At 46.0% G+C, this 15,020-nt stretch overlaps 1 protein-coding gene across 1 annotated transcript in view; it reads right to left on the bottom strand.

Moving 5' to 3' along the window:
* The window catches only part of LRIG1 (leucine rich repeats and immunoglobulin like domains 1), a gene marked incomplete at both ends in the record, with an annotated part of 119,277 nt that overhangs the window by 69,308 nt on the left and 34,949 nt on the right, over positions 1-15,020 (bottom strand). The window contains one exon of the mRNA XM_079712713.1: positions 9,360-9,431. Coding sequence (XP_079568839.1) covers positions 9,360-9,431 — 72 coding nt within the window. The remainder of the gene's footprint in view (positions 1-9,359; positions 9,432-15,020) is intronic.

The raw sequence follows: 15,020 nt of genomic DNA, 5'->3' as shown, positions 1-15,020 counted from the left end.
ACGGGAGAGAATTTATGCCAGGTCACAAAAACCAATTATTTACCACACCCAGAGTTTGTGAATAAACACTCAGGAGATGTCTCCCGTCCTCTAGGAGCTTCCAATCTAGCTCAGAAATCAAGACTAACAGACAAGGAACTGCGAACGCAGGCCAAGGTGCATGATGCAGAACAACAGCGCCCTCAAGACCAACAGTGAGAGAGCTCCTTGTGGGCTGAAACAGTCAGAAAAGGATCTGGGGAGGAAAGACCACCCCCTCTTGGTTGTTTCGTGCACATCCCTGACACGGCTCTGCCCTCACCGAAGGGCAACACGCTCGGACCCAGCGCCAAAGACTCGCGCACTCCCGTGGGGTTCCTGGCGCTGGGCCACGTGGGCCAATTACTCCAGTGCCTCATCTGTACAACAGCAAAGGAGCTGGACTTGGAGATTCTCATCTATTTGAGATTCCAGCTTCTCTGAACTCTGATGAAGTCTCCAGACATGTTTCCCAGGAATATATCCATATAATGGATATATACACACACACTTTTGCACAAAGACAACTGGAAAATCCTCCTCAAGACCACAGATGCTTCCCAAGCTCCCTTCCTGCTCGAATATTCTAAATCTGTACTTCCATAGTTCATGACTCTTAACGGAAAGGAAAGCCCGAGAACCAGAACACAGCTCGCCTGGTCCGCCCCCACAGGCTCCGGAATCTGGCCTCCTTACATGGACATGTATTTCCAAATCCGAGAAGAGAATCCAAAGTCAGGCTTGCAAAGTGAGCGCAAAAATCCTTAAGAAAGCCAAAGCATAGTGCTCAGGCTTTTTGCCGGGTGACGGGCTGGAAAGAAACTGTATCTGGGATGCAGAATCAAGGATAAAGCTGGGTTATCTTATTCTCATTTTTGCAGAGAGTATGTCTTACACAGAGCATCTTGTTATGGTTTGAAGACAAGGCCACTGAAATGACAGCTGTATTCATACAAGTTTACAGCTAGTGTTTGCTTGAATAGAATAATCTGGTTGTCTGCCATCTTTTATAGAAATGAATAGGGTTAAAAAAAGGGAAAAGGCCTTGAATTATCCCATTTGCCTTCTTCAGTGCCAAAGCTAGTTAGAGATGAAGCTTGGCAATTACTGGGCTGAGGGACACAGAATGTCTGTTTCAATAGCTTCATGACTGAAGCATCTGGCAGAGAGAAAGCAGATCCGTATCATGCGGCAAATCCTTTCTCCACTTAAAGGGCCCTTGTTTGTGTGTTGAAGGAGACAATTAATTACTTTAACAGTCTCTTATCTGACTGCCCCCTAAATCAGATTGCTTCTCCTTCACCTTTTATCTCTCCACCCCTGCTGCGATCCGTTTCCTATCTTGGTACAGGGATGCTGAAAACTCTCCATCAGTATGAATCTCCACTAATAAATCTTCACAGTACCATAAATGCACATATTACTAGAAAAGCGCCTCAGATCTTATCAGAGCAAGGGAAACTAAGGTCAGGGGCCTGTTGCCAAGAAGGCAGCTTGCTTAAGAACTCTTCAGTTCTTACAGATTTACTCTCCAACACAGATGTTGAGGGGGGTCATAATAATAATAGCGGCAGCTAACTTACTGAGGGCTTATTATGTGCCAGGAACGACTCTAAGAGCCTTTCAGTATACTGACCCGTCTTTAGAGCCCTACAAGGCAGGCTCCATGAACAATGTCATTGTACCAATGGGGAAACTGAATCACTAAGATGTTAAGTAATTTGAGCAAAGTCACCAGCAGTAAAAGGCAGTGGCCCTGTGTGTCTAGCCCCAAAGTTTAGGTTCTTAACCATTACCTCTGCTTATTTATAGCGACAGTAGCAACTCTACAGTATTATGTCACTGCATCGCTACAACTCTGAGGTTGGAACCAGGTACTAGTACTGTTCCCTACCTTACAGGTAAGTTCTCTAAATTTCAGTATAAGTCACCACCTCAGGGTGACACTGAGAGAGAGAGGCCTGGACAAGAGCCAAACAAAGTACAACTGCAAATCACAGGAGAGCCACAAGCGAAAAGGCCAGCAGGCAGAAAGCTCATAATTCCTGGGGTAACATGGTAACTGCACTGCAGTTGCTTAGGATTGGACTCGATTTTAAACCCAAAATGAACAGTATGGACTTTACTGCAGGGGAACTCTGGCTGAATGAGCTCGGTCTCAGGCCGCCCCTGCTGCACATATGACAAACTGCTCCACCCAATTTCACAGAATAATAAATGAACAAGGAAAAGGGGCATCATCATAATGTCTCATATCTTGACCAAAATGCTGGAAGCAGAGTGTGCAGGTGCCGTGGACCAGTGCTGAAGGTAAACAGGACATTTTAGGTCTGGATCAGCAGCCCGGAGTCAACAGGATAAGGCAGAAATCGCAGGCTCTGATCTCAGCAGGGCTGCTGGATTTATGAAAAGGTCAGATGGAGCTCAAAGGAGAAGATCTACAAGGCTAGCTTACTTCTGGGATCGTTTCTACTTAAAAAGAACCGCTAGTAAATCTAAGTCAGCTCCACCACTGCTGGCTCTCTCTGTTCACTCTGTCCCTTGTTGAAACCAGAACACTACCCTCAGAAGGCAACGGAGGACCAACGCACGCTGACACACGACCAACTTTTCAGACTGAAATAGAGACCGGTCAAAAATAGCACAGCCAGAGCTGGGCAGGGAAGGGCCCTCGGCAAGTTCAGCACAGTCTCCACACGTAAAGACACTGTCGGAATTCAGGATTGTGTTTGATGAAATCTTCTGAATATCTCGGGCTGTGCAATCCTCCCCCCCTTCGGATTCCCCCCCACAAATTTGCTTCCATCCAAGGCCCTAAAAATCCTTCTAAAATATCTGGCTTCTATAACTGAACCTTTTCCTGATGATTCAGGACCGAGAAGTGCTCCAGGAGCATCAGACCGTGAATTGTGGCCCAACCCTGCAGCTGGAAAAGGTGTGAAAAAGATGTGGGGGTGGGGGTCCCTCCCTGGGCAGACGTGGAGGTGGGCCTTTCCCAGCCTTCTGAGCCCCCTCAGCTCTCTCTGAAACTCCCATTTACGTCCTCGACTTGGTTTATAGGAAGTTTTTACATTTTGCAAGACGCAAAATGTTAAAAAAGGATGTTTCTGAGGACTTTCATTACTATGACTGCCTCAATCGAATTAGGCATCAAGAAACAACGAAAAACCCACAGGTCATTCTGAGTTATAGCGCTTTCTGGTTTTTAAAAAATTTTTGGCCATATTTATTTATATACTGATAGCTGAGATAAGCACACAGTAAAATTTCAAACTGTTTCAAAAAAGAACACCAGGAATACATATTGAAATATACAGCTTCCTTGCCCCTCCAGGCCTCTGGTCGGCCTCCTCCAGCTGCCGGCTACTAGGGATGGACACGTGTTTTTCTTTCACGCAGCTGCTTGTGTGTTATACAGACTGTTCGGTACCAGTTTTTCCCTTAGTAATAGATCTTGGAAATCTCCCTAATTCTTTTAACCAGCGGTGGACCGCTCCTCGGCTGGGATGAACGGTATGAATGAACCATAATTTATTTAGCCGATCCGCCAGTTCGTAGGCAGTTTGGTTGTTTCCAAACACAAAGGGAGCTGCCATTAATAACAGTCAAAGTTGGGCAGGGGGTTGGAACGTCAGTTCGTTTTGTTTCTCAAGCAGGAGAAAGTCGTCAGTAGCAGGTAGGCGCACGCTATTTTGGACTCAGGGCCACTTAATCAATAACTGTTATTAGTGTTTTCAGCTACTTGAGAATAAGGCAGACTACATAACGACTTTGGCAAGACTTATGATATAGTGTGTATACCAGCTGGCCGGATACAGTTATTTTAATATCATGATATAGGATATAGTTACTTGAAGTCAGCACTTATAAACAACAAGGGCCAACGCTTTTCTATGTGCCAGGCTCTGGGCTGAGGGGTTTATGTGCCACGTCTCACTGAATGACATGTCAACCCTTTAAGGAAGGCACTAAATCATCACCTCACCTTAAAAGAAGAAACTGAGGCCCAGTTACGGCACAGCAGAGCAGGGGTTATTAGGAGGGGATTATACGGCTCAGATTTTTACATCAGACAGACCCGGGTGCATTCAACCCCGAGCCTACCCCTACCAATCGAATGGTCTTCGGCATGTCATTTAACCTCACTGTGCCTTAGCTTCCTTCTCCCCAGTATGTGCAAAGTACGAGCACCAACTTCATAGAATTTTGGCAGGATCTGGCTGAAATAATTAAATCTAACAGCCTAGGAGAGAGCCAGATATATAGTAAATGCTTAACAGGTGGTGGTAATTCATAGCCAAAAAGCAGTGCCTCACATGACACCCCCTCGGGATTTCACCCCGCCCTTAAACACACCGCACACACGCACACACGGAGGGGGGAAAGCAGAAGCCTGGGACACCAGAGGGTGAGCCATAAATACCCAGAGGCAGGGCACACTCAGCCTTCCTCGCCGCCTTCAGGAACATTTTAGGTCAACAGCCCTGGAAAGCACACGATAGCACCCACATGAAGCATTCCCAGGCCAGGCAGCAGTAACGTGATCCGAGCGCAGTGTTGAAAGAGGCCTGTATAAATAGCCCCTCTTATTAATAGCGGAGCCTCGCCGTCCAGGCCCGCTGGCTGGAAGCCCTCCCTGGTGGGCTTTCCTCGGAGCTGCGGGCAGTGAGGACCAGGTGGCCTGGCAGCAGGTGCACGAACATCCTCACGTCCTCCGGGGGCCTCCGACGGCTCGCTTTCTCTCTCCCACTGGCCTGCGATGCTCTGGTTTCGGCCTCCAAAATAAAACCACTGCTAAACCACCGCCCACTGCTTTGCCAGCCTGTGGCTCCCCTTGCGCTGAGCTTTCCAGACTCGAGTGGCTGTGCAGGGTTTAGGAGGAACTGACAGCTCCCGGGAGACCCAGTTAATTTACAAGCAATTGTGTGTCAGCTGTGATTTTTTTCTTTTCTTCAGTATCCTTCTCCACCTCCCCACCCTGCACTCCTGACAGCCTCTTTCTGCCTCCGTCATGTATTAAAGTTCCCTTTGGGAAAGGCTCTGATCCTTATCAGCGAGAAGTTCCACTGCTCTGTTCCCCCGGGGAATTTGTCTTGTCCATCCCACAGTGTGACACCAGGGACCAGAGGTGGTCATGGTGGTAAAGGGTTCAACCTATTGGCCCTCAAGGATTTGTTTCTTAACAAGGCGCCCAGCTCGGGGTGAGGGTGTGCGCTGTGTGCTTCTGAGAGTAGCAGAAGAGAAGAGAAATAACACACAGGGAGCCCTCCCCATGGGCAAGACTCTGGATATCAGCTCCAATGAATAATTATTATAATTCGATAACGTGTCATGATGCCCATGTTCCAGAAGAGGGAAAAGGAGACACAGAGGTAAGTAACTTGTCCAGGGACACTGTCCCCATAAGGGGGCAGAACCAGAACTCAAACCCAGGTCTGCTTGCTACCAAATGTGCATTTTCCCCAGTACACCCTACTGCATCCATAAAGGGCCATCCCTGTCTTTACAACTCCCACATCCAGGAAGGCAGTGCTGCCATGGAGAGCTTGGGACAGGAGTTAGACTGAAGACTGCAGGCCCAGTTCTCCCACGTACTAGCTGTACAACTGCAGCCAGGTTCCCAGGCCTCGACTCCTCCAACCGTCTCAAAAAGGTAGAATGACCATAAGGCGTGGACAGCTTAGCACAGTGGCCAGCTACGTGTGTCAACATTCCTGAGTGCATTAGCGGGAGAAAGGAGAGAAGGCACACACAGCAGAGAGAGAGCACAGAGGAGTCGGTGAGGAGCCTCATCCTGTCCCTAAATTCAACAGGAGCTCAGGGGAGGGAGAAAAGCCAGGTTGGGAGGGGAGAAGGGAGGCTGGGCTTGCAGGGAGTGTGGGTTTGGACAAGGGGTCTGAAGGAGTAAGAGGAAATAGCCGGTACCTAGAGAGAGAAGACTGGTGCAGGATGAGTGATACAGGAGATAAACACTGCACTTCCTGTCCTTTTAAAATCTTCGGTGGAAGGCTGTGGGTTAAGATGAGGGGTATGGGGATTTCGGGCAGTGCAGCTTCAGGGTTAAATGCACAGCTCTGGGAATCAAACAGATTTGAGTTCAGCTCTCAGCTTTACCAACTAGGCAACACTGCACGGGTTTATTTAACCTCTCCGAGCTTCCATTTCCTCCTTTGTAAAGTGGAGAAAATAACTGTAAAGGAAAGAATTTAAATCAGATAGAACTGGTGTCAGGATGAAATGAGGCAGTCTTCCCGAAGTTTGAGTGCGGTGCTGCTGTGATTACTGTGGCCGTTGGGATTCGGGAAATTTATTTTTAAGACTAACCAGCATCCGCAATGAAGGACAGGTGCAAGTCAGATGCTCTCTCAGTTCTAGATCTGGGTGGGGTTTACGTTCCAAAAAAGCACCAAGTAGAAGGGGGATTAAAAGCCGGAGGTCAAGGGAGCCAAACCAAATGAAAATTGAAAGGCTGTCTGGGGAAGGAACAAATGGAAAAAGAAAACTAGAGAGAATAATGCAGAAAAGGCTCATGGGAGCATCTACTGTGCCCCAAATTTATGGCAGGGCCAATGATTTTGGAACCATAACCTAACATGACCCCCAGGACCCTGCAGGACCCAGGCGCTGGCCACACACCCCAGACCTCATGCACTCCTGGCACAATGGGCCTCGTCCTCTTCCTTCCTTGGGGGCCTGTATTTGCAGCCTGTCCTGTCCACATCATTCACATTTGCTTGATCTGACCATCACCATCCTGAGCACGCTGGCTCCGTTATCACCCCTCCAAAATCACAAAAGAAGAAAATCCTCCCGTGACCCTGTCCTAGGCCCCCCTTAACACTTACCACCAGTGAGTCCTACTGGTTTCCTTGTTACCCCTACGTGGTGCCCCATCTTAACGTGAGTTCTGTGAGAGGCGAGGTTTGTCTGCAGCGCCAGGATTGGGGGAGAAGCGGAGCAGCATTTAAGGGGCCGCTGAAAAACTCCGGAGCCAGGATAAAGAATATCTGAATGCAGTATTTTTTAAGTATCAAAGTGAACACAAAACAAAATTCATTAAGAACAGAGTATCTAAGTTTTCACACCAAGATAGGATTGGCAACAGTGCCGTGTCAAGCCAGACTGGAGCCTGGGGCAAAGGAAAGGTCAGTAAAGCTGATCCTGACTTTACCGAAACTTCTTGTATTTTGTTGACCATGGGGTTTTTTGGGCATTCATTTTGATGTTTTAAATACTGCATTAAGGTATCGTTTATCTCAAATGCTGAGTTTTCAGAGGCCCCTTAAATTCTGCACCTGAGGCGAATGCCTCATTTGCCAACCCTAATCCTAGCCCTGTATGTCTGTCTTATTCACTCCTATGCTCCCAGCAGCAGAGCAGTGCCTGGCACATAGTAGGTATTCAAGGAAATGTTAAATGAAAGCTTGAATAATGCCAGAAGAAACACCTCAATTTTTGTTTTGTCCAATTCTAAAAGAAACCACTAAGCTCTGAGACTCAACATGCAGAAGTTGAATATCAAAACCACAAGCATTAAAGGCAGCCTGGATCAGGGGAAAGCACTGGGTTATGAAGCAAACCGGTTCCTTGATGGACTGCGTTTATCATCTTGGGTCACTGTGATGGGCTGAACTGTATTCCCTCAAGATTCATATGTTGAACTCCTAGCCCTCAGTACCTCAGAATGTGACTGCGTTTGGAGAAGGGGTCTTGAAAGAGGTCATATGGATGGGTCCTAATCTAATATAGCTGGTGCCCTTTTAAGAAGAGGACATTTGGACACACACAAGAGGCATCAGGGAAGTGCACGTATAAAGGAAAGGCAACATGAAGAGGTGGCAAGAAGGTGGCTTCAGTGGAAACCAACCCTGCCAAGACCTTGCTCTTGAACTTCCAGCCTCCAAAACTGTGAGAAAATAAGTTTCTGTTCTTGAAGTCACCCAGTCTGTGGTCTTTTTGGCAAACTAACGTAATAACCCACTCCAAACTTCCCTGCCCTGACCACTGGTCTGTTGACCCTATGGGAAAATAATGATCCTGGACAAAGTATTTCCAAGGGCCCCTTCCAACTCTGATCTTCCTTTAACTTTGGAAGTTGAAACCTTTTTTAAACAGATATGGAAATCATAAACACCATCTTGGAGAATTTGGAGACGGCGGTAGGGAATGCAAGTATTTTACAAATTGCACCATCTGATTAAATTTCCTTTAGATAAATCATCAACAATGGAATCAAAGAATAATAAACAAGGACTTTTATCAGTTACATATAATAAGTAAAATATGTAAAGCACTTAATAATGTCTAAAAAATATCTAACAATAGAAGCACTGGGTGAATGATTTATGGAATATTCATGTGTAGCAGTTTTACACAAAAATTGAAATGGGATAGTAAAAACCTTTAAGTTTACATGACAAAGTTGTCAAAAATGTAAGGATAACTAAAAAAACAGACATAATACCACAATATAAACACAGCTTGATTCCAGAATTATAAGTGTAGAGGTGTATATTTTTCACTAAGTGTTCACAACGGTTAGGTCTGGGTGATAATTCTAGTGATTTTCATTTGTTTTTACATACTTCTACAGTTTCCAAATTTTCTGCAGTGGGTATGCATGGCTTTTCTCTAAAGTCCCAGTGGAATTAAAATCCTGATAACCCTAACATCCTTGTTAAAACCAGAATTCTTTACATTAAAAAGAAGAAGAAGAAAAAGAAGAGGAAGAGGAGGAGGAAGAGGAGGAGGAGGAAGAGGAAGAGGAGGAGGAGGAAGAGGGGGAGGAGGAGGAGGAAGAGGGGGAGGAAGAGGAGGAGGAGGAGAAGAAGAAAAGATTGAGGCCTGATTTAAAGGACACTGCAAGAGGCAGCAAGCCCAGAGTTCCAAAGGCAGTAATGTCTAGTTCTCTTTGGAGATGGGAAGAGAAAAGTCCACCTTACTATCTATTCCTCTATACCTTGGCTTCCTGGGAAACAGAAGGGGTGGGCTGGCGCAAATGTCCCTGCAAAGCAGGCTGCTCTAGCGCCCTGGGAACTGAGGCAAGTACCAGCCAGGTGTGTTAACCCAGCTGGTCCCCCAAGCTTCCCACAAGCCTATACACCCACCATGGACTTGTAATTTCCAGTAACCTGCTGACCTGCCCAGGAAAAAGAGAGGGGCTTCAGTGAAGGAGCACTAAGTAAATAGGACAGTTTGTCACTGACAGTCCCTAGCAGATGCTCCTTCGAACAAGTTCAGAATGCTGATCCAGGGAAGAGAGCGATGCTGCCATAAGAGAGAATCTTTCCAAGGAGCTCTCCATCCCCCCAGCCCACAGAAGTTTGGGGAAAAGCACTCACACTTCTTGTAGATTCGGCAAGTCCTCAAAACCAGCAGGATCAATCTCAGAAAGTTTGCTGTAACTCAGGTTTCTGGTAAAAGGAGAGCAAAAAACAAACAAAAAATTCAATCACTACCCTCAAATTCAGGAATCGTCTACCCATCCCTCCCCCCCCAAAAAAAATCCCTCTCCCTGATAACTGCCCGTATCTCACGCCCTATTTTAAGTAATCTTATTGACAATGAGATTTACAGCTATACCTCGTCCCCACTTGGATCCATAAACAAGCCACTATGAAAATCTCAATTCACTTGAGGTTGGCTAAATCCAAATGGATTTCAGTCAGTACCATTTTGCCACTTCACAACTTTATAAAGAAATTCTGAGGGAAGCTAACCCTCCTACTTTACACTAGAGCATGCTGGTCCAAATGCTTTGTACCATATCAAGTCCAAGGCTATTCTAAATGGCATTTTTTTTTTTTTTTTTGTGGTATGTGGGCCTCTCACTGTTGTGGCCTCTCCCGTTGCGGTGCACAGGCTCCAGACGCGCAGGCTTAGCGGCCATGGCTCATGGGCCCAGCTGCTCCGCGGCATGTGGGACCTTCCCAGACCGGGATACGAACCTGTGTCCCCTGCATCGGCAGGCGGACTCTCAACCACTGCGCCACCAGGGAAGCCCCTAAATGGCATTTTTTAAAATTAATGTTTTACTAAGGCATCAAACACTATCAAGAAGTAGTAAAGGGAAAGAAGGGCTGGAGACTGATCCTTCTTTGGCTAAAAATCCCTGGTCCTCAACCAGGGATGACATCTGGCAAAGTCTGGAGACATTTCTGGTTGTCACGACTGCAGGGAAGGTGGAGGGGGTGCGCTACTGGCATCTGGTGGGTAGAGGACAAGGATGCTGCTAAACATCCTACGACGCACAGGACAGCCCTTAACAACAGATGATTATCCAGCCCTAAGTGTCAACGCTAACGTACAGAGGTTGAGAGACCTTGGTCTAAACAAGAACTTAAGACGAAAAATCGCTCAGATGTATACTCCAAGTTGAAAGGACTATTTAAGAAGTGAGCAATGTACAACCCTAATCATAAGGCTTATACGAACACAGCACTCCTACCATCAATGAATAAATATTTCGAGTGATAAGCACACAGGAGAGAGGAGCAGTGTCACGGGGAAACATCGGTGTGAACCAAAGCCTCACGTGCCAGCAGCCTCCTCAAGATGACAGCAGCCATCACAATTATTCAGAACTACATCTCTCTCTCCCCTTCATCCCCGACCCCCTTCCTCAGAGGAAGACAAGGACCAAGTGGGGCAATGTCGGATCGGCTGAGCTTCTCAGATCCCACCCTTAAACCCAGACCAGCTTAATCTTCCAGGAACAGAATCCACAGAGATGTGGACCACATGGGCCCTTACTTCTTTTTTTTTTTTTTTTTTTTTTTTTTTTGCGGTACGCGGGCCTCTCACTGTTGCGGCCTCTCCCGTTGCGGAGCACAAGCTCCGGACGCGCAGGCTCAGCGGCCATGGCTCACGGGCCCAGCCGCTCCGCGGCATGTGGGATCTTCCCGGACCGGGGCACGAACCCGTATCCCCTGCATCAGCAGGCGGACTCTCAACCACTGCGCCACCAGGGAAGCCCTGGGCCCTTACTTCTTAACTGTGCACTGTGCCCTGCTCCCTGCTACTAAAATACACCTAGTCCCGTGTATGCCGAAGGGGCTGGCTGACATTTTTCATCTCAGTTATTAATTCCATTGCCGTTACTGACAATTAACAAGTACCGCGAATCATGAGTTTAGAGTCTGTCTCTTAAGGGGCCCAGCATCACACTAAGTGCCAACTTTCTTTGAAGCTTCCTCCAGAGACATTCCAATCAATACGAGGCCAGAGCTGACAGCCATTTCACTGTCAACTCAAGACATTCATCTAAATAAAAGTCAAACTACCCTTGAAATTAATGGCACATCTGTGTTCAGGGCACAGCCCGAATTAAAAGCAATTTGTCCAAGGATTATGATACCATAAAAATTGAAGGTGGTAATTTTTAAACCACCTATTGAAGTCAAGTGTGAGCTTGTCTGCTCTTAGGAGTATTTACAATGGGATACTTAGAAACCAGCAGGTTAGACTTGGAACAGAAAATCCACAAATGGAGAGAATTCTCTCACGTCACAAAGAGGACTGAAAAGACTGAACTTTTCTTCTCTGGTGAGCATATTATCATGACAAAGGCGGGTGGAAATCTTGTTTCTGGGTCTACAGATACTGTGAGTTTATAATGACTGTGACATTTATATCATCACAGGTAATGGGAGTTGTTGGGCTAAAGGAAGCATGAGGGAAAGACTCAGAAACCACAAAGCCAAGAGTAGGAAGGGCAAGCAAGTAATGCGGGTGGTCACCTGACAGGTGTGGAATGAGGTTGACACAGCAGTGGCCACACACCCGCCCTCCACCTACAGGGGGCATTTGCTCCTATTTCCAGAAACAAGGGTGGTATAGACCAGTCTCCTCCATTTCCAAGAGAGGCTCAATCTCTGAATTTTTATGTGAAATCTTTTCAATTCTTTGAGTACATAGATAAATCTGCAGACCATATTTAGCCCGAGAACCACTGTTTTTCAAGCTCTGATCTAGGTTCAAAATGAATAACTTATTTCTGGCTTGTTATACGTGGCCAGGGCTGGAGCTGGGGCTCACAGGATCCAGGACCCAAGCAATTCCTGGTGGCTCCGTTTTGAACGATCTGGAATGAAATCATTTCCCTCAATTCCCACCCCAGGAGGGTCCACATCCTTCAGCAACTCAGTATTAGAATAAAACCACTTTCGGACTTCCCTGGTGGCACAGAGGTTAAGAATCTGCCTGCCAACGCAGGGGCACGGGTTCGAGCCCTGGTCCGGGAAGATCCCACATGCCACGGAGCAACTAAGCCCATGTGCCACAACTACTGAGCCTGCACTCTAGAGCCCACGAGCCACAACTACTGAGCCTGCATGCCAGAACTACTGAAGCCCGTGAGCCTAGAGCCCGTGCTCTGCAACAAAGAGAAGCCACTGTAATGAGAAGCCCACGCACCGCAACAAAGAGTAGCCCTCGCTCGCCACAACTAGAGAAAGCCCGTGCTCAACAACAAAGACCCAACGCAGCCATAAATAAACAAACAAACAAACAAATAAATAAAATGATAAAGAAAAAAAAGAATAAAACCACTTTAAATCACAACACCCCTTGGTCCATCTTTGCCTTAAAGAGCACAATTTATTTAAATTTCAAAAATGCTACACAAATTCTGCTTTTTAGATAAGGCAGCTTGAGAAAGGGGGCTTCCATAAGCTAGTTTTATCAAGAAACCAGCCAGTAACAGGACTTAACATGGAGATTCTAGTAAGTAGCAACAAAGCTTTAGATACTTGTAAGTGGAAATTTAAGCACTCACTGGGTCTGCCTGGATGCAGTGACTTTTTGACTTTCAATGAACTAGAAAAGCCATATATCAACAACTGAGTGTCTGCAGACTGGCTCTAAGAGTAATTATCCTCTCGAGTGCCTATCAGCAACACAGACAGAAGACAGTGGCTGAGGCTCAGGTCCCTTGGAACAGCTCTGCTTCTGGACACAGAGCTGCCTAGCTTTTTAGTCTTGAGAAATAAATCCTGGTACAAGCTGCGGATCATCAACTGCTTTATCAGGAAATGGGGAAAATATTTATTCTCCCTGACAAATAAATACAATCTTAAGTAAAATCCTCAGACATTTTCTTGTTTGCTCATTTCTGGGAGGCACACTCCCAACATAATTATTTTTTATTGTGGTAAAATATATGTAACACAAAATGTACCATCTTGACCATCTTTAAACGTACGGTTCAGGGACATTAAGTATATTCTCACTGTTGTGCAACCATCACCACCATCCATTCCTCACTAGAACTTTTTTTGCATCTTTTCCAACTGAAATGCAACACTCATGAAGCACTAACTTCCCATTCTCCCCTCCCACCCTGGGCTGGCCACCTCCACTCTACATGGTGTCTGTATGAATTTGACTTGGCTAGGTACTTCATGTAAGTGGAGCCATACAGTATACGACCGTTTGTGTCTGGCTTATTTCACTCAGAACAATGCCCTCAAGGTGTGTCCACATTGTAGTATGTGTCAGAATTTCCTGTTCCTTTTTGTGGCTGAATAGCATTCCATTATTCCACTGCATGCAGATAACTATATATCTCACTCACGTTTTGTTTATCCCTTTAACAGTTGATGGACAGTTGGCTTGTTTCCATCTTTTGGCTATCGTGAATCATGCTGCTATGAACATTGGTGGGTTTTTTTTTCCCCAGTATAATAAAGTTAAAAAAAAAAACAAAACACAAAAAACCTTTGACTGCCATGCTTCCTGACAACATTCATTCCTCAACGATTAAGGACATCCATCTACTCAGTCCAAGAACTGTGGAGAGAGGGGTATGAATTCTCATCTCAGGTCTGAAGAACAATCCAAGAGTTAATCAGCAAAAAACCTTTAACGAGGCCTTTCTTTCAGGTGGCGGCTGACATGCACACCAGTCAAAAGCATCTCACTTATTTCTACAGACACGATCGCCCCTTACCAGGCCCGACATCTGAGTGTGTCTTCAGTAGAAGGTTTCAGATTCTCCTGTCAAAACAATTCATCTGTCAGCAGGACAGATGCTGTCAAAAGCATTTCTGCACCTTTCAGGAGCAAAGCAGAGGGGAAAGAAACCTCAGAGAATTTAGTTACTGCCAATTGCAGCTTTCATTAAACAGTTTGTCAGCCATTGTCATAACATACATTTCCTTGTTCTTGGCACAAAGGGTGCGCAGATCTTCGAACAATGGAGCCCGGCCGTAGATACCCTTTCTGCTAATGTGCTGAGAGATGACTGTCCGGCCCACCATTTGCCCAACACACAAGAGGCCTCTCGGCAGAGACCAGCTCAAGTTTTAGCCAGGTTTTATCTGCGGCTGAAAAGCAAAGGGTTCAACAGTGCACGACAGTAATCTGCTTGCTGAGTCTTTTTCCTGGCAAGACCCCTTGCCCTGATCCCACAGAATGAGAAGAGCTAAGTGTTCAAATAGCTGAGAAATCCCCACTGTTCTGTAAACCTGTGCTCTCCAATTCAGCAGCCACTAGCCGTGTGACTACTGACATTTATGCTTTAATTAAGATTACAGAAAATTAAGAATTCAGCGTCTCAGTGGCACTAGCCATTGTCCAAATGTCCAACCACCTGCGGCTAGCGGCTACTGTCTTGACTGCACAACGCAGGGAGAGGACATGTCCGTCATCCCTGAAATTTCTATTAATCTAAATCATGGAGTAATCAACAAATACGTCTGAATCATAAAGTAATCAACAAATATTTAAAGTGAAACAGCACGGAGGGAAGAAACTTGGACTTTAAAAATAAATTTGATGACTATAGCTTTATAGTACAGTCTCAAGTCAGGGAGCCTGATTCCTCCAGCTCCGTTTTTCTTTCTCAAGATTGCTTTGGCTATTCGGGACCTTTTGTGTTTCCATACAAATTGTAAAATTTTTTGTTCTAATTCTGTGAAAAATTACAAAACAGGTATAGAGTTACAGATGTAGAAAACAAACTTATGATTACCGGCGTAAGGGGCGGGGGGATAAGTTGGGAG

The sequence above is a fragment of the Hyperoodon ampullatus genome, assembly GCF_949752795.1.
Source record: "Hyperoodon ampullatus genome assembly, chromosome: 10".
Classification (NCBI taxonomy): Eukaryota; Metazoa; Chordata; class Mammalia; order Artiodactyla; family Ziphiidae; genus Hyperoodon; species Hyperoodon ampullatus.
Note: the sequence above shows the minus strand (reverse complement) of the source record. Positions and strands in the feature narration are given on the sequence as shown.